At 49.1% G+C, this 18653-nt stretch overlaps 2 protein-coding genes across 2 annotated transcripts; one reads left to right on the top strand and one right to left on the bottom strand.

Moving 5' to 3' along the window:
• The first annotated feature begins 11 nt into the window (after positions 1–11).
• Positions 12–10579, top strand: ILVBL (ilvB acetolactate synthase like). Its single transcript, XM_031947920.1, has 15 exons — positions 12–283; positions 1252–1453; positions 1697–1824; positions 1969–2107; positions 2244–2355; positions 4837–4936; positions 5127–5224; positions 5634–5770; positions 7275–7409; positions 8756–8870; positions 9068–9237; positions 9368–9438; positions 9518–9589; positions 9830–9935; positions 10117–10579. Exons 1-15 carry the CDS (start codon positions 167–169, stop codon positions 10293–10295), a joined length of 1881 nt encoding a protein of 626 aa, XP_031803780.1. The 5' UTR covers positions 12–166; the 3' UTR covers positions 10296–10579.
• SYDE1 (synapse defective Rho GTPase homolog 1) lies at positions 10569–16742 on the bottom strand. Its single transcript, XM_031947919.1, has 8 exons — positions 16527–16742; positions 15648–15989; positions 14731–15390; positions 14239–14453; positions 13948–14074; positions 13457–13614; positions 12544–12793; positions 10569–12196 (listed from the first exon to the last, which is right to left on the bottom strand). The coding sequence occupies exons 1-8, from the start codon at positions 16612–16614 to the stop codon at positions 11763–11765; spliced, it is 2274 nt and encodes a 757-aa protein (XP_031803779.1). The 5' UTR covers positions 16615–16742; the 3' UTR covers positions 10569–11762.
• Positions 16743–18653: the final 1911 nt, after the last annotated feature.

Below are 18653 nucleotides of genomic sequence, written 5' to 3'. Positions count from 1 at the left end.
CGCGGGGCGGGGCGGGGCCTGCCCGGAGCTCTCGGAGCCCCGCCCACGGGGCGGGCCGCAGCGTTGACGGGGCGTGGGGCAGCCCGGGCTTAGGCCGGTTGGGGAGCCGAGCCCGGACGGGGCTGAGTGATTGCCCGGGGCTGGTGTCCTCTAGTGAGGCTAGGACATGGAGGCCGTCTGGGCCCTGGTTCCCTGCTGCGTCCTCTGGGCCTGCGGGACCCTGGCGATCGTCCTGCTCGGAGCCGCGCACCGCCTGGGCCTCTTCTACCAGCTCTTGCACCAGGTGCCCGGGAGGGAGGGAAGAGGCGCTGCCCCCGGGCCGGAATCAGGGCCGGCGCGAGCCTGCGCCCGGGAGCTCCGCGGCCTCGGGGCGCTGTGGGCGCGCGTGTAACACACACAGACCACAAAGAGCCCGCGGCGCCGGCCAGAGAGGGACAGGTCGCTTTGCTGGCACGGGCGGCGGCAGCATGGGCCTCCAGGTGGAGGGAGCATTAAAGCCCTCCCTCCTCCGCCTCCCTCCTCGCTGTCTCTTTGCCTCCTGTCCCCGTCTCCTTGCTCCGGCTCTTCCTTACGCTGCCCCCTTGTACGTGGCCGGCCCGGGAAGGGGTGGGGGAGGAGAGGAAGCGCTCCGGGGGCCAGGCTGGGCCCCGCCGTGGGAGGCCTCTGGCTCTCCTAATCTCAGAAGGGGGGACTGACCACCAGGCTTCCCTTTGTCCCTCGCATCCCCTCCGGCTTCTCCTTGAGTTCCGATGATCGCGGTGCTGTCAGCGCCACAGATCCCAACTTGTGACACTTGCACCGTCCCCTCCGTTCTCTTGAACCTCTTGTAGTGGGGAGAGAACACAAGCAGAAATCGGCCCCAAGGTGGTGAGAGCAGGGGGCCACCTGGTCCTCTCCTCTGACTCAGCCTTCTGGCTGCGCAAACCAGGACTGGCTAAAGCCCTTAAGTAGGGAAGGAGGGATTAAGGGAGATTCTGGACCCCGCCTCTGCCCTTTCCCTTTGGGACAAGAACCAAAGGCAGCCCCAAGCTCAGAGCCCTGACCCTTTTTACTCAGTTGTAAATTGACCTTTGTGAAAGACTTGCCACCTTCAGTGCTTGGCTCTTGCCCCGAGATCTCCAGTATTTCAGGTGAATGAGCATAACCACCAGACCATGGCACCACATGAATCCTTGCTACGCCCTGCTGCCCATGCCCCCGGCCCTGCTTAGATCCTTCCTGTCCCCTTACTCCTTACCTCTCCTGTTCCAGGTGGACAAATCCAGTTCACGGCATGGTGGGGAGAGTGTGGCGGCAGTGCTGAGAGCCCATGGTGTGCGATTCATATTTACATTAGTGGGTGGACACATTTCTCCACTGCTGGTGGCAGCTGAGAAGCTAGGCATCCGAGTGGTAGATACACGGCAGGAGGCCACGGCAGTCTTTGCTGCTGATGCTGTGGCCCGGCTCTCAGGTAGGGCCTCGATTCCTCTGTCTCTTCCTAAGTAGGGGAGGATGAAGGAGGATGGGTATTACTATGGTTACTGAGGAGGACCCTGGGGAGGGAGGGGTTACCTTTCTAATAGTTCTGCCATGGTGGGTATTGAGAGGGTGATTGGAGATGGACCTGTGGTGCTTATTATATCCATTAGAACCTCTGAGTACTGGCTGGATGTGTGAATGTTGACTGTGCTGATAGGGGATTTGTCTGTGGCAGGGACTGTGGGTGTCGCTGCAGTGACCGCTGGGCCTGGCCTTACCAACACAGTGACTGCTGTGAAGAATGCCCAGATGGCCCAATCACCTGTGCTGCTTTTGGGAGGGGCCGCTAGTTCACTGCTGAAGGTGAGGTGGGCCTGGCCTTCAAAGGGTGGGTGTTACTGGGATAAACAGAGCCCAGCTGGCTCTAGGCTGGGTGGGCAGAGCTGGTGGTGGCAGGAGCAGAGGGTGTTCAGTGGGACCTATAGTGGCAATCTTTCCTTGTGTCAGGGCCGGGGGCCACTTCAGGGCATCGACCAGATGGCTCTGTTCCGACCACTCTGCAAGTTCTGTGCCTCTGTGCGCCGGGTCCGTGACATCATCCCTACTCTTCGGGCTGCGCTTGCTGCTGCCCAGTCTGGTACACCAGGTAGGCAGGGTGTGAGATCGGGGAGGAGGGGCAATGAAAGAGGGATTGTGCTGGGGTTGGGGTGTGTCTGAGGGGGAGAATGGGGTCTTGGAGAGGATGGAGCAGGTGAGGTAGCCTCCTATGCCCCCATTCCCAGGCCCTGTATTTGTGGAGCTCCCCATCGATGTGCTCTACCCTTACTTCTTGGTGCAGAGGGAGCTGATGCCCTCCAAAGCCCCCCAGAGCCTCATGGGAAAGCTTGTCTCCTGGTGAGCACTCCCCTGCTTCTCCCTCCTCCTCTTGCTTCTTCCTTTGCCCACCTTGTCCTTTTCCCCAGCCTTCATTCAATCTAACAGCAGGCATTTATAAAGCCAGCTTTCCCTGGCTTATAGGAGAGATAAGAGGAGGAGACTTGAAGACTTGGTGCTTGTTCTCCCTGAGCTAGTTGATTGTTTCATGGGGGATCTGGGATTCACATTGATGACACAATCAGGGAGCTAATTTATATGTTTTAGGGTGTATGGGCTGTGTCAGAGACATCAAAATGACCTTGAGCAGTTAGGGAAAGCCTTGTGGAGGAGGTAGCATTTGGGTAAAGCAAATCAATTTAACAGAAGTTTATTAAGCATTTACTATGAGTAAGGTAGTTGGGATGTCCAGAAATAAAAGTACAAAGTGACTTGACTGGGCTGTGTGGGTAGACTGGTGGAGATGAGGAGGGTTGTATTATGCACACCAGCAGAACTGCATATACAAAGCAGAGGGATATCTTTTGCATGTAAGAGGGTAGGACCAACTGATGAAGCTTGAAAACCAGATAGGACTATAGTTCACTTGGATAAAGCAAGGAATGGGGGAGCTGTTGTAAGTTCTTGAACTAGGTACAGAGTGCATTGAAAAGGAGAGATTGAGACAAGAGTCTTTAAACTTTTTTGATCTTGTAAAGGTATCTGGGAGGCACTGTAGCACACAGAGCATATGACTGGAGTCAGGAAGACCTGACTTTAAATCCATCTTCAAGTATTTTCTACATCTTTAATCCTGGGCAAGTCATTTAATTACCATTTCCTCATTTGTAAAATGGGGATAATAATAGCACCTACCTTCCAAGGTGTTGTAAGGCTACAATGAGGCATTTGTAAAGTGCTTTGCAAACCTTAAAAGAGATAGATAAATTTCATTTATCTATCCATCCATTTATCCAACTATTTATTTACTCGGCTTTTTTGTTTGTTTGTTTGTTTGTGTTATGATTTTTTGGTAAAACCTATGGACCCTTCTCAGAACAGTATTTTTAAATATAGAAAATAAAGTACATAGAATTCCAAAAGAAACTAATTAATTCAAAATATAGTTATAATACACAGACATAGACACACCTCAACAAATAAATTCAAAGATCCCAGGTTAGGAACTTTTGGAGAGAAACTAGGTAGGAGGTTCTCCAAGTAATTCAGGTATAAGATAGTGAGGACCTGGACCTGGGTGATAGCATCAGGAATATTAAAGGAAGAAAAATGAGAGAAAAGAAAGAAGTGATGTTAGATCTTGGGATTAGAATGGATCCAGAAAACAGAAGGTGGTGAAGGAGGAAGATCCAAAGTGTTTTTTGAAATTCTTAGCCTGGGCATTGTAATTGACTCAAGTTCAAAAAAGAGTTAGTTTAGGGATGAACAGGTTTGCCCTAGAATAATTAATTTAAAGATGATGCTTGGGTATCCACCTGGAGTAGGAATATGAGAAAATGTCTTGGAGTTAGGAAGTATGTAACACATTTATTGAATTGCATTGGTCTACCAGGTAAGAAGCTAGGACTGAGTGTAGATAAGAAAGCCATTGGATCATAGAATATTAGAGCTAGAAAGACTCATAGGGAGGGAGCATCTTATCTAATCTCCTCATCAAAAGGTTGAAGTTCAGTTTTTCCTGAGAGTTTGTGACTTTTCAAAGGTGACACTGAGTTAATGACAGAATCAAGACTCCCATTCAAGTTATTTGCTTCTCAGTCTAATGAAGATAGTTAAAATTTTGTTAGTAAATGATCTCCTTAAAGAAATGAGATTAGAAAAGAAGGGTACAGAAAACATAGTTGGATATTGTTGACTTTGGAGAAGAAAAAAAATATTGAAGTACGTAAGATTAAGGGAAATGAAAGACCTGTGGTTGTGATGGTGGGGTAGTGGTGGCAGACAGAAGTATCAAATGATGCCAAGAAGACCTGGCAAATGGAGGTGAGAAAGACTTTGGGAGACATGAAGAGGGTAGTATGATGGGAAAAGGATCATCCTTATAGAGCTGGAAGGGTCCTGAGAAGTCATCTTATCTAATCACTAAATTTATAATTGAGGATACTGAGGCCTAAGAAACTTGAAATGACTAGTGTCAGCTCACATACATTGGTAAGTGTCCCTGTGGGTATTTCTACTAATAATGGATTTAAGGTTAAAATTCCTGGCTTCAAGACCCAATTCTCATATTTACTAGCTCTGTGACTATGTGTAAATCATATTATCTTACTGAGCCTCTGTTTACTCATCCGCAAAAAGGGGTTAACTAAATGATTCCTAAGATCCTTACAAATTCTCATATTTCATAATTCTGTATTAATTTGCTTTTTCCAGTGGCTTTTTTCCTTTCCTATTCCCTTATGCTTCTTAATCCTCTGCCTTTTTGTTTTGTTTTTTTTTAAATTCCTTGCCTCCTGTTTCTCCAGTTTAACCTATTTTGATTATCCATACTTTCTCCACCAGGTACCTGCAGAACCACTTGGCTAATTTGTTTGCAGGGGCCTGGGAGCCACAGCCTGAGGGCCCCCTGCCCTTGAACATTCCACAGGCCTCTTCCCAGCAGGTGAGTTTAGTGTGTGTGTGTGTGTGTGTGTGTGTGTGTGTGTGTGTGTGTAGGAGGGAGAGAGGGGGGAGGGAGGGAAGGGAGAGGGAGAAAGAGAAAGAGACACACACACACAGATAGAGATAGAAACAGAGATCTAGCAATAAGCAGACCACCTTTTCTTTACTTTGTCCTGGGTACACCTTGACAGGTTCAGCGCTGTGTAGAACTTGTAAGCCGAGCCAAGAAGCCTCTCTTGTTGCTGGGAAGCCAGGCCCTACTCCCTCCAACCCCAGCTGAGAGCCTTCGGTGAGGAGACTTTCTGTATTCCTCCTGGCCAGAGCTTCTGCTGAAGAGATCTTCCTTCTCCTGACCCACTGCCTGCCCCCTTCCCCCTCTGCCCCAATCTCCCTGGCTTCTGGTGAGACCGCCTTGCTTCTGTGCCTCCTTTGAGGAATCCCCTGGCTCTAATACAGAGAAGCTCTGTCTGCCCTCTTCCTCCAGGGCCTTAAAGGAGAAGAATCTACCCTATCTGCCCCTGCATGACCCCCTTCTCTTCAGGTCCCCTCATCCTGACCTAAGGCAAACTTGGGCTTCCTCTGGCAGAGTTGGGGGGAGGTATTTAGGGGAATGAGGCTGGCAAGAGGAACTGACACTGATGGAATTGGTGGCTTCGAGGAGCTATTTCAGGCTCCTCTGATTTTTCTTTTCTCATTAGAGCTGCAGTGGAGTCTCTGGGTATCCCTTGCTTCCTAGGAGGAATGGCAAGGGGACTTTTGGGCCAGGATAGTCCCCTTCACATCAGGCAAAACCGCCGTGATGCACTGAAGGAGGCTGATGTGGTCATCTTGGCAGGTACATGGGTCAATATGTAGGGGCAAGAGTGGAGGGAATGGTTGACAGCAGTTCATTTTTGCAAGTATCCTTATGTATTCCCCATTACTTTTCCTGCTGGTTTCTTTGGGTTTTAGTAACTGCCTTCCCTTCCCCTCACTTCATGTCCCCATATTCCCATTCTTATTTTCAGGTTCATGTTTAAAGGGTGGACTTTGTTCACCTTTCCACAGAATTACAGATGGAGTTTAGGACATGGTCCTTAGATGGCTGTTGCATTGGAAGCCTATTGTAGGAGTTTAGCTAAGATGGGATAGATATATTTTCACCATCCTCTGACTAGACAAAATACACAGTTCAATTGGATTAAAATATCAAAGTTTTGAAACAAGCACACCAATTAAAGTCGATATTTTAGAGACAGCTTCTTAAAGAAAAAAGAAAATACCATCTATATAATAGCTCTCATTTCTTTAGTTCTTTAAGGTTTAACAAATACTGTACTTTCTCATGTATGATAGGACAGTATTACAGATGTTATCACATTTTGCCTCCATTGTCTATGACTTAGATTATAGAATAGTTACAGATCTGAATTAGTAAAGATAATTTTCATGAGCAGCTTAGATGACACAAGTGGATACAGCGCCAGCCCTGGAATCAGGAGGATTTAAGTTCAAATGCAGCCTCAGAAACTTATTCTTCTTAGCTGTGTAATCTTATAAAAAAAAAAAGAGAGAGAGAGAATTTTCTTACTATGAAAATTCCTAAGGAGATTACAGGGCTGGACCAAAAACAAAAATTAGCCTTATTTTACAGGCTGAGGAAGTGAGGCTCAAAAAGGCTACCCAAGGATATGGTATAGTGGATAGAGGTTAGAGTTGGAGTCAACGATAATTAGGTTCAAATCCTGCCCCTGACTGTGATTTTGAGCAATCCACTTACCATCTCTGTGCCTCGGTTTTTTAGCCATAAAATAGCTGAATAATATGACAGTCTGCTTCCCAGGCCTTGGTTTTTGGAATCAGTCATGGAGAAGAAAAATAACATATTTCTATAGAGAGATCAATCAAGTATTTAATGTGTATCAGGGGATACAGATGTAAGCAAACAAAATAGTCTTTCCCCTCAAAGAGCTTACATTCTGATAGGGCCTTTAAGTTTCCATAAATTTATTCATTTAACAGATGTTTACTGTTCACTATTACTTCAGCCAATGCTGATTGCTTGTTCTAGGGAAAAAGCAACAGTGCCCATAATCTACTATTTATACCTACTTTGGGTGCTGTGGCTGGCAGAGAAAGCCTGATGCTGGTGATGGCAGAGATGAGTAAAACAAGAGTCTGAAGCTTGCAGTCCAGTCAATTGTAAAGTACACAGAACAGAATGCTTTTGAAATCTGAACTGTGAATTAAACAAAGTTTCATTGATTTCATTATCTTCCCATGACCACTGACCATCATGCTTCACCCTCCTTCAGCTCCCTGCTATGTTTAAGTTTGTGGTGCCCTTCCCAAACCCCCAGGTGCTGTGTGTGACTTTCGCCTGTCCTATGGCCGTATCTTAAACCGCAGCAGCAAAATTATTGCCATCAATCGTGACCGAGAACAATTGCTGCTCAACTCTGACCTTTTCTGGAAGCCTCAGGAGGCTGTGCAAGGTAAGCAGGGGAATCCCCATTGTTTCCTAGGATTCACTGCTTTGTTTTTAGACCATAGAGTTTAGATCTGGGTGGAATCATAGAGATGGTCTAGTCCAATGCTGTCATTTTACAGAGGAAGAAACTGAGAACCAGAAAGGAAAATTTTCCATGGTCCCAAGATAGTAAACAGCAGAACTAGGTTCTGACTTTTTAAATTCCAGTGCTTAATGCACTTTACCACACTGGATTTCTCATAATCTTTTAATGTGAATAGTGGAGTAGAGGCCATTTGGCTGAGTGACTGTGATGCTGGCTTAGAATCAGGAAGACTTCAATTCAAATCTCATTCTTGACACTAGCTGCATGATTTCCAAACAGATAACTTAATCTGACTATTCCTAAGTAGTGCCATCTGCCTGCCCTTCATTGGTTGGTGTTCATATGCCTGTGCTGATAAGTGATGATATTGGCAGGAGACAACTTATGGAACACTTATATACATGATTTCATTTTATCTTAACTACACTTCCATAAAGCAGGTGGGACAGGTCATCCTTGCTTTACATGAAATGGAAGCTCAGAAGGGAGATAAATAAGGGCAGAGTTGGGCCTTGAGGAGGAATCTTGTGGAGGAATCTTTCTCCCATGACACTTGCTCTACCCTCTTTACTCTAGCCTTGCCTGGGGTTACTGAGAGGTTTTTGTCCCGTGTCTGATTACTCCCTGGTAGTACTCCTTATCTTTGTTCTTACCAGGAGACTCTAGCTAGAAGGGGATAGAAAGAGGAAAGGGAATAAACATTTATATAGTATCTACTAAGTGCTTTACAGATTTTATCTCATTGGATCCCCAGAACAGTCCTTCAGGGTAGGTGCTATTATGATCTCCAATTTAAAGTTGAGGAAACTGAAACAGATTTAAGTTACTTGCTGAGAGAAATATGCTCACAGGTGTCTGAGGCAGGATTGGTGCCATGGATAGAAAGCTGGCCCTTGCTGGGTTCAAATCTGGCCTAGACATTTAACACTTCCTAGCTGTGTGACCCTGGGCAAATCACTTATCCTGTTTGCCTCAGTTTCCTCATCTGTCAAGTGAGCGGGAGAAGGAAAGGGCAACCTATCCTGGTATCTTTGCCAAGAAAACCTCAAATAGGGTCAAGAACAGTTAGACATAACTGAAAATGACTCAGCAACTTCCTGATTTCAGGACTTGCCTTCTGTCCACTGTGCCACACAGCTGCCTCAAAAGGCCTTCTCTGCCCTTCCTTTTGAACCTTTTCCTGTTGATTAGGTTCTTCCTGCCCACTGGGTCAGAGGCTACCATCTCTGCATTTAATCCTGATCCCACCAATATTTTCTTCTCAGGGGATGTAGGCTCCTTTCTGCTAAGGCTAGTGGAAGGGCTTCAGGGCCAGACCTGGAACCAGGACTGGATTGAGCAGCTTCAAGAGGCTGACCGGAAGAAGGAACAGGCCAATCGGTGGGTCTTTCAGGTGGTTTATCAATGGATATGGGAGTTCTGGAGTGGTAAGGGGAATGGGCTAAAGTGTGTATGGGGGGAGGGAATTGGCAGGGTTCTGCAAAGGCCAAAGCAGCTTCCTCTGGTTTCTGAAAATGAGTAGACTAGAGTGGTGGTTGAGTGTTTCTTTCAGGATGCTAACAGGCTGCCTATTCTAGAGAAAAGGCATCAGTGCCTACAACCCACCACTTGAACCCACTTTGGGTGTTGGAGTTGGTTGAGAAGACCTTGCCAGATAACTCAGTGCTGGTGGTAGATGGTGGAGATTTTGTGGGCAGTGCTGCTTACCTGGTCCGGCCCCGAGGCCCTTTGTGCTGGCTTGATCCTGGTGAGTAGATACCAGGAACAACTGTACCATTTCATCTTTTTTTGGGAGAGAGCCCTAGATCTAGAAAAGCTTGGAGAACTTTTGAGTATTTGGATATGCTATCTTCTTTCCTCTTCTTGATTCTTCACAGGAGCCTTTGGGACATTAGGAGTAGGAGGAGGATTTGCACTTGGTGCCAAGCTGTGCCGGCCTGATGCAGAAGTGAGTTGCGGAATAAGAGTGAGGGGTGCCAGCCCATGGGTTACTACCTTCCTATATTGCTTACTTTTCCTTTCCTTAGGTCTGGGTCCTCTTTGGAGATGGTGCTGTTGGCTACAGTATCATTGAATTTGATACCTTTGTCAGACACAAGGTATGTAGGCACAGTAGGGGGTATTTTTGCTATACCTTGATAGCAAATCTTGGACCTGTGAGAGGATTGCTCATCTGTGGAGAGGGAGTACTATTGGAAGGAATTTTTGCTTATCTCTCAATTGTCTTTTTCCCTTCTCCTCGAGGGGTGCTCTCTGCTCTTTGGCTTCCATTTTCTTAGTTTGGGACAAAGGAAAGATTTGGGGGTTAGGATTCCTACCTTGTGTTTCTTTTCTTTCAGATTCCTGTTATTGCTGTGGTGGGGAATGATGCATGTTGGACCCAGATCTCTAGGGAGCAGGTGCCCATTTTTGGCAGTAATGTGGCCTGTGGTCTGACTTACACTGGTGAGGAGCTTTGGGAGATAATGGGAGTGTGGTGGCTGCAGTGGGGTGGGCAGCCCAGTGGGTTGCTTCCTCTTTTTCCTTCCTTGAGTCCTAGAGATAGATAAGCCACTTGCAGCTTTATTCCAGGACTGGCTTTGTGCTAAAGCCATATTCTGATTGTTTTCTTATGTTGTTCCTGCAGATTATCATGTGGTGGCAAAAGGGCTGGGATCTCAAGGCTTCCTGCTCTCAAGGGAGAACGAAGAAAATGCTGCAGAAGTGCTGCATACTGCCCAGCAGTGGTGTCGTAAAGGCCAGCCTGTCCTTATTAATGTGCTCATTGGAAAGTCAGACTTCCGGGATGGCTCCATCTCTATGTAGGGAGACCTATTACATCATCTTGTACCCTGATCTCCCTATGCCACTTGTTAGACAGAGTGGCCATCTTTCCCTTCCCTCTTCCTCAGAGACAGATTCAGACAGTATCAGATTAGTAGGAAGGGATAATGAGCCTGATAATGAGACCCATTCTAAGAGATGTACCCTGGCTGATAAGTTCAGCCTCAGGCTGGGTTGAAGCATCTTTGGATGAGATAATGTTCTTTTCCCATGAACCTTGGTTCAATAAAATTCCAATTTAGGCCTTTGGTGGCCCAAGGACTCAGCCCTGGTACCTGTGCATAATGATTTATTGTTCACACAGTGAGGATGGGGTTGAGGGAGGGTATTAGGTGATGGTGAGAAGGACCCTAACTTTCCCACCAATGGCTCCTCACAGGTGAGAGAGATTTGGGTTGGGGTAGGGTTCCACAGTGGTACCTACTGGTTGTAGCCTCAGAAAGTATATATCCACTGCTGACTCATGCCCATATTTTCCCTGGCCTAGAGCCCCAGACATCTATATAAATGTATATAATTTTCTTTCATATTCTCAACACACACATAAACATACACACAAACATACATATTCTCACAGCTGAGGCAATAAATAAGAGCCTGTTCGTACCAAAGTATACCAGCCTGGCTCTTGGAGGGATGGAGAGGAAAGAATGGACAGCCATCCTTTAGAGAGGGTAAGTGCTTAGTTTGGTGGGCCTGAGAGGGTTAGGACCTTACTCTGCTACCCCTACTTGCTCTTCTGAGGCAATGATTGACTTTTCCTCTCTCCTTTGGGAGCAGGGGAAAAGGGGGTGCATACTTTTGGAGGTAGGGTAAACGTCACTATCAGTTGCTATGTCTTTAGATAGCCCTGATCTGTGATAAGCTCATGGACTTCCAAAATGACACTGCTCATTTTAGGGCTTAGGGAAAGAGGAGGTGGCAGAGCGCTTGGTCCAAAGCTAATACTGATTTGGCTGGCAGCAGCAAGGGAGGGTGTGTGGGAGTACGCCCAGGGGCGGTTGGGTGATCACAGCAAGATAATAAATCATAAGATTTTAGAACTGGAGGAGACCTTGGAGACCATCTAGTCCTACCCTCCTCATTTTTACAAATGAGGAGACTGAGGCCCAGAGAGCTGAAGTGACCTGCCCTAGCTGACACTGTGGCAAGGAGCTGGGCTGATCTGAGCACGGGATTTCTGACTTGGATTCTCTGCCCTTTCCACTCCAGTCTCACTTTCACTGGGAAAAATGGCTGCACTAGCCTGGCCTCCACAGAGGTTACCAACCTGGCCTCAGGAAAAGCAGTCCCTGGTTTTCAGGGGAAAGGTCTGTGGAGAGAGGGCTTCTTATCCCCGTTAAGAACGATCCTTGGTAACGAGGAGATGGCCCTTGACAACGGAAGGCTGGTCCCTAGCAACAAGGAAACATGGTCCCTAGCAACGGGAGGCGGGATCCCTGCCAGGGCTCAAAGGCACACATTTATCTGCTTGGACAGCTCCCTCTCCAGGTCCAGGATCAGGGTGTCAAAGTCCTTGAGGTTGAGGCGGGTGTTGAAAGGAGCCTCAGGGTCATCATCCATAAGAGCAAAGTCGCCCACGAAGTCACCGTCTCTCTCTCGCCCTCTGCCTTCATCCTCATCGTCGTCGTCTTCGTCTTCGCTGCTCCCAGCGACTTGATCATAATCCGGGCCGGACAGGAAGTCCCGCCCATAAGACAGGAAGTCCCGCCCGCAGATGCTCCAGTCTCCAGCGTAGCGGTTGCTAGGGGGGCTCTCGGGCCCACTTCGGTCTCGGGGCCGTGTCACCACTTCGGGCTCCCCCAGCGGCAGTTCCAGCAGGGGCTGCCGCTTCGGGCGGAGGTAGGGGACGCTGTCTGGAGGATCTGGTGGGCGGCGGGGATCTGGGGGAAGAGGGGAAAGCCATGACCTAGAGCTGGCTCCGAGCCGACATCCGACCCCCTCATCGACCTTGGAAGCGGGCTGCAAGCCACTCTCAGAGAGCCTGGCTGACAGGTTGGGGGGCGGGGGAGGTGTCACGGAATTCGGATCTCTGATTGGCTAGATGGTGGGTGTGGCCTTCGTGTGGCCCATCTTTGGTCAGGTAGAGGCGTGGCCTCTAGAATGATTTAGCCCTTGATTGGCCTCAGTACAGGGGATTGGCCTCCCTCGTGGCTGATTGATGGACATGGCCTCTGGGGGATTGGATTTCTGCTTGGGGTGGGAGGGGCCTGAAGGAGGCGGCGTTTACCTGGCCAAGCTTGCAGCAGATAGTGCAGCACCTCGATGTGACGTTTGAAGTCCACGGCGCTGGCTAGGCTGGAGCCGGAGCCCGAGCCCGAGCCCGGGGCGGGGTAGCCTCCTCGGAGCCGGCTGGGCGCTTGGCGCGGGGGCAGCAGCACAGGCCCGAAGCAGACGGCCAGGTTCTGGGGGGTCATGCGGTTGTGGGCGTGGAAGGAGGAGACCAGGCGCAGGTGGTCCAGGAGCAGAGTCAGCGTGGCCTGGGGGAGCGGGTGGAAAGCATATATATATATGGGCGGGGCTGGGCTTCGGTAAGGGATCTCTCCTACCTCCCGTGGTACCCTAGCGCTCTCTGTGCCCCTGGCCTCCTGTCTTCCCTCTCTCTTCCTTGCCATTTTCTCCCCCGGATATCTTGCCCCGACTCTGCCCTCCCTTCTCCCAATCTTTCCTCTCATCCTCTTCCTTTCCCATCTTATCCCCTCATTCTCTCTGTTCCCATTTCCTTATCATCTCAGTGTCTGACTCTAGCTTTAGTCCATACTGTCGTTTCTCATCCCTTTTCTTTGTTTCATCCCCCAGTTTTCTCCCACTAACCTTCCTTTTGACTTCATCCACCACCCGTTGCTCCTTACATTTCCCTCTCCCTACCCCCAGCTTTCTTCCTGTTCCCGAATGCCCTAGGCAAGATCTCAGTAGTGTGCGCTATTGTCCACCGGACCTGGGTTATCGCTGTAACACAGGTTAACACAAAATAAACCATCACAGGCCATGGCTTCTATATGTACTTTTGTGAAAAAAAATGTTATAAAGAGCCCGTGTGCCATAGTTCACTTTCCATCCCTCTTTCCCTCACCTTTTGTTCCCATTACCCAGTACCAAAGCTCTTTCCCCCCATGCTTCTACCTCTTCCCCAATCCACTTACCCTCTCAACTTCAGGCAGACATTGGAGGAGCTCTCTGGTACCTTGTGGATTGACCCTGCCTCTGGGTGGCCCCTGCCTCATGGCTTCCAGGACGACTTGGTAGAGTGGTGGGGTGATGAGGGGTGTGGGTAGCTCTCTTAGGTAGTCCTTGAGGATCCCTACAGAAGTGAGCCCCAGCTCAAATTAGGGATTCCTTGTCTCTTTTTGCTGATAGTGCCCTATTTGTAGTCCTCAACTGGACTTTGAATTGGAACAGACGTGGCATTTGGAGGGGGGGAAAAAGGGAGTAGAGAAGTGAGATTTCCCAGAGAAATAGTGGTCAGAGAGAAAAGGGAGGCTCGGCTAGCAGAATGGTTCATTGCCTTATGGGAGAAGTCATGTTAGGGGAACTTTGATTTGGGGGTGGGATTAGAGGAGCCAAAGAGATGTGGAGAACCAAAGAAAGGGTTGGTGGGGCAGAAGAGGACCTGGGTTGAGGGGAAAATGCTGACCTGTGATAACATTGATGTCTGGATATAACTCCTCTGAGAGACTCACTGCTGCACTGTCTCGCTCAAAGGCATCCCGAAGTTCCTTCTTTACAGCTGCTGAGCCACATAGCCGGTATAGCCCCACCACCTGGGAGGGGAAGAAAAGTCTTTGATATGGCTGGGGGTCTAGACCATATAGAGTGTGATCAGCCCATATCAACCCAGGATCCAGGAAGTTAGGGTGAGGGGAGAGAAAATGGACATCTAGTATAGAAAAGAGAATGTGGCCAGACTAGGGTCCCAGGGCCTCACCCGGAGTCCCCTTCTTTCGATCTGCCCAATGCACTTCTGGATGATGAGGGGCACATGACCTGGAGCTTGTTCCCGCTCTACAAGCAATGGCAGAGGTAACCCAAAGACTCTGGGTTCCTGGCTTCTTGGGGCTTCCTGCTGTTCCCAGAGTGTCAGCTTTGCATATAACAGGCCTTGGGGCTCTAGCCTCACTGCTAGTTGCTGGGCCCTGCACCCTGGGAGTAAGATATAAGAAAATGATATAGAGACAAGGTCTAATTGCAGGCTCTGTAGCCTGTATGTAACAGTGCTGCTCCCCATGTTCAGTTCCTTGTATCCTTACCCATTGTCTGGTCACCCAATCTTCCCATATCTTAAGTTCCTATTCCTTGCTGGTCTGAGCCCTTGTTCCCTTACCAGGGAGGCCTTAGGCTTGACTCCCTTATTCTTCCCTTAAGCCCTTGATCTCTCCCCCAATTTTGCTCTCTGATCTGTCCCCACACCCCCATGCACCTCGGAAAAGAGAGGGCAGCAGCACAGTGCCATGAGCACAGGGACGGTGGCGCTGAATACAGGGGTCCCAAATCAGGATTAAGGCTCGGAGCAGATGGGCAGCCTCCAGCTCTAGGTGGAAGGTGTGATCAAGCCTTAGGAAATCAGTGCCACCCCCTCGAAGTGGTCCTGTCCTGGCTTTTGGAACACCATCCACTTGTAGCAGGCAACAAAGATTTGGTGAGGTGGGTCCTGGTGGCAGGCGCAGTCCCCCTAGCCCATATAGGTGCAGACTGAGGCGCCCCCAAAGGGCAGGGGGTGAGGCACGGGGTGGTGTAACTGCTTCATAGGGCTGGAAGGCATCAGGAGATGGGTGAGGAGGCCGTTCAGGGGAGTCACCATCACTGAGGTAGCCGGTCTGGCTCCCCTGGGCTCCCTCTGTACATCTTTGTGCTCCCACACTGCTATCCAGGTGATACCGGCTTATGACCGAGCCAGCTGGGGCTGCGCGTTCCCGTTCACCCTCACGGTCCCGCCCACTTCTGGGCCCTCGGAGGCTCAATCGCCGCCTCAGTTCAGGCAATTTTTTCATCTTCATTGAGAGGCGCCTTGCAGGGCCTGGAGATTTGGTTCGTGATGGTTTAGCAGGGGGATTGCTGGGGACAACCTCTGGGGCTGGTCCTATGGAAAAGCAGAGAAGTTAGATTCTAGAGGGCAGAGGACTAGACAGAGATTGAGGGACAGAGAATGAAAGAGTGAGGGGATACCAATGGGACAAGGATTGGAATGCAGAAAGCAGGGATCATGAGGACTATAGGCAGACTGGGAGAGAAGACTGGGAAGCAGGGCTGAATTAGTTACAGACTAGACAGAAGGTCCTGGGGGCTGGAGGCTGTTGAGTGGAGGGATTTAGGAAGAAAGTAAGGATCGTTTGTTACCACCAGGGGCTGCACCCTCCTGCTGGGCTGGTGTGGTCTGGGCTGTCCTTCCCCCAGATGCCTGGCTTCCTGGGTCCTCTTCAGGGATAGGATTGTACCATATCTCTCCCACTAGTTCACTTGGTCCTCCAGATCCTAGACTTGTTTCCTCAGGAGCCTTGCTGCCTCCCAGCACCCAGCGGCGGCTGCTGGACTCCAGGCTCTGCAGATAGGCCCCCCGGGCTGGATTTCTTGACACTTCAGGACTGGGAGGTTCCTCTTCCCCAGGCCCTGCTGCTTCTATCTTGGGGACTTCGAGTGCTGGCTCAGGAACACTGGGTTCTGGGATTGGGGCTGGGCGGCCTATGAGGACAGGGGGGAGGTGAGACTGTCCCCTTCTAATCTGCTGAGAGGAGGGGAGGGGTCCAGCCTTAAATCCCCTCTCCCCTTTCACATCCACTTAGGGTTTTAAGCAAAGTCTGACAACAGTAGAGATGTTCCCCTCCTTGCCATCTCCACCTCCCTTCTTAGCACTCTCCCAGGGTTCTGCTCCCCCCATACTATCATCCAACCAACTAAAGGGTTCCCTCCTCACCATTTTCACTGCCCCTTAACTCCCTGTCCTTGGTCCACCCCAAGGAGCAGCAGCCACTCTAGATCTCCCCTGGGATTGTCAGCCATTCCGACAGTATAACGGTTTGGAGTCCTACCCCATCCCGCCCCCTTCCCCCCTCCATCCTTCCCCCCTTTGCTCCCAGATCACCAGCCCCACTCCATTCTCTGAGGTACCACCTCCTCCTTCATCCAGCCTCCACCTTGGGGTCCTTCATTTGGAGGGCTGAATATGGACGAGATGTCAGTGCTGGAGCTCTGGCTCTGGGAACTCCCCTTGGACCTCACCTCTATCCTTCACATCCGACTTTTTCCGAGGAAGTTTCTCCCGGCCCCGAAGGCGGGAGAAGGTTTTCCTGAGTAGCGGCTCGGCCATGCTGGGGGCTGGGGTTGGGGGCTGGGCCAGGGTCCTGCCAGGCCAGGCAGAGCCCCTTGCCCCGGGCCGCCCCCTCCCCTCTTCTCCTTGCCTGCCCACCCCACTAGATTTCTCCCTCCCTCCCTCCCTCTCTGCTTCCCTCCCTCCCTCAGGCAGGAAACAAATTCCAGGAATGCTTTGGCCCAAACTTTTTTTTTTTCTTCCCTTGGCCAGAGCAGGTGCTGCTGGGAGATGTAGTTTTTGCCTGGGGAGGGGACCGATAGGATGGGAAGCTGGGGAGAGTGGATGGAGAGAGACTTTAGGGAGCTGGGATTGTAAAGCGGGGGAATTCCAGAAGATGGGGATCATCATTAGGGCATTTTTGTCTTGGCAAAGGGTTTTGTTTTGGTTAGGCTTGGATCAGCCTGCTGGACCTCATGTCCTGGATCTCCAGGAAGGTAAGGTATGTTGAGGGGAGGGATCTAGTGGAAGAGATGGCGTGGCATGGAGTGTGGTAATGAGGCAGGGAGGAGGAACAAAGATAAGAGCTCCCCAAGAGGAGACAGTGTTGGGGGAGAGTTAGTTTAGCAGATACTCTGGCCATTGTATTGAGAACAGAATGAGAATGATAGGGTCTGTTCATCCCAGGTTAAGGCCAGGAGATCTCCATAGGGATTGGGACTCCTGGTCCTCTCTGAGAAGTGTAGGGGTGTGCTGAAAAGTGTTTAATAACCAGCTCTCCTAAAAAATAAACACAAGACAGACTTTTAAGTTTAATCAGCATTGTTAACATTTTCTCTATCACTTTCTTAAGTCTAGACAATCAACAAAATAAGTCAAGCCTTTACTTATAGCATTTGCCCATTTCTGAAGTGTAAAAATGTTCATGCTAAAAATTTCACACTGACTTTCTAGAACAGTTTTGAGCTGGCTTCTGTACACCACTGGAGGGCCACACAGTAATTGGAGATAGGTGAAATGAAGAAATTGAATTGGGAGTGTTATTGTGGCAGGTTGGGGCAACGGAATAAAGAGACAGGTAAAGGAAGATCTGCAGTTCTAGGCTTGCTTTTGACTCTAACTATTCGTTTTGTGACCTTTGTATCACAGATAAAGAACTGAAAAGAACCTCAGAGGCCATCTAGTCCAACACCTTCCACATTTTACAGATGAAGAAATTGAGACCAGAATCAAATCTGTAATAGGTGATAGAGCCAGTATCTGAGCTGGCTCTCCGATTCCAAAGTCACCCCGTTTCCATCTTCCTTTGTGTCCAAAATGGTACTTGACCCCAAGGCTTCCTGACACTTGGACTGGCTTTCAGTCTAGTACTCTGTGCTACCTTGGGTAAACTAGTCTTTGTACCTGTTTTTTTCCTCTGAAAAATGCAGATTTAACCTCTTCTCTCTTTTCTTTAAAAAGATTCAGTTGAGGTAATGATTGCGAAGTAGTTTTGGGAAATTAAAAATGCTACTTTTTTTTTTTTTCTGAGGCAATTGGGGTTGAGTTGCCCAGGGTCACACAGCTGGGTAGTATGTAGTGTTTGAGATCACATTTGATCAGGTCCTCTTGACTTTAGGGCTGGTGTTCTATGCACTGTGCCACCTAGCTGCCCCCAAAATGCTACTCTTTACCTGTCAGGTTATTGTTATTAAAATCATGGAATTGAATGTAATATTAAAAGTATTTTAGTTCAGACTCTCCCTGAATCACAAGTCTTGGTCTGCCCTCTTAGAGGGGTGGTATCGAATTAGGCTAAAGAGCTTTGGATTTGGAATCATAGAGCCAGAGCTCCAGATTCAGCTCAACTGTTCACCAGGTGTGCACCCTTGGGCCAGGAAGTTAACTTGTTAACTCAGTGTCCTGTGTAAAAAGAGGTGATTGGATGAGATGGTCTCCAAATCCCTTCTCAGCTCCAGCGTTTCCTTGAATGAAGGAAATGATACAGTGAAGAGCTCACTATATCATAGAAGACAGCCTATTCTATTTTGGGCTAACGAATTGTTAAGGTATTTTTCATTACTTTGAATTAAAATCTACCTTTTACCTATTGCTTGTAG

The sequence above is a fragment of the Sarcophilus harrisii genome, chromosome 1 (genome assembly GCF_902635505.1).
Source record: "Sarcophilus harrisii chromosome 1, mSarHar1.11, whole genome shotgun sequence".
Classification (NCBI taxonomy): Eukaryota; Metazoa; Chordata; class Mammalia; order Dasyuromorphia; family Dasyuridae; genus Sarcophilus; species Sarcophilus harrisii.
The sequence above is the reverse complement of the archived record's forward strand: the minus strand, read 5'-3'. Positions and strand labels throughout refer to the sequence as shown.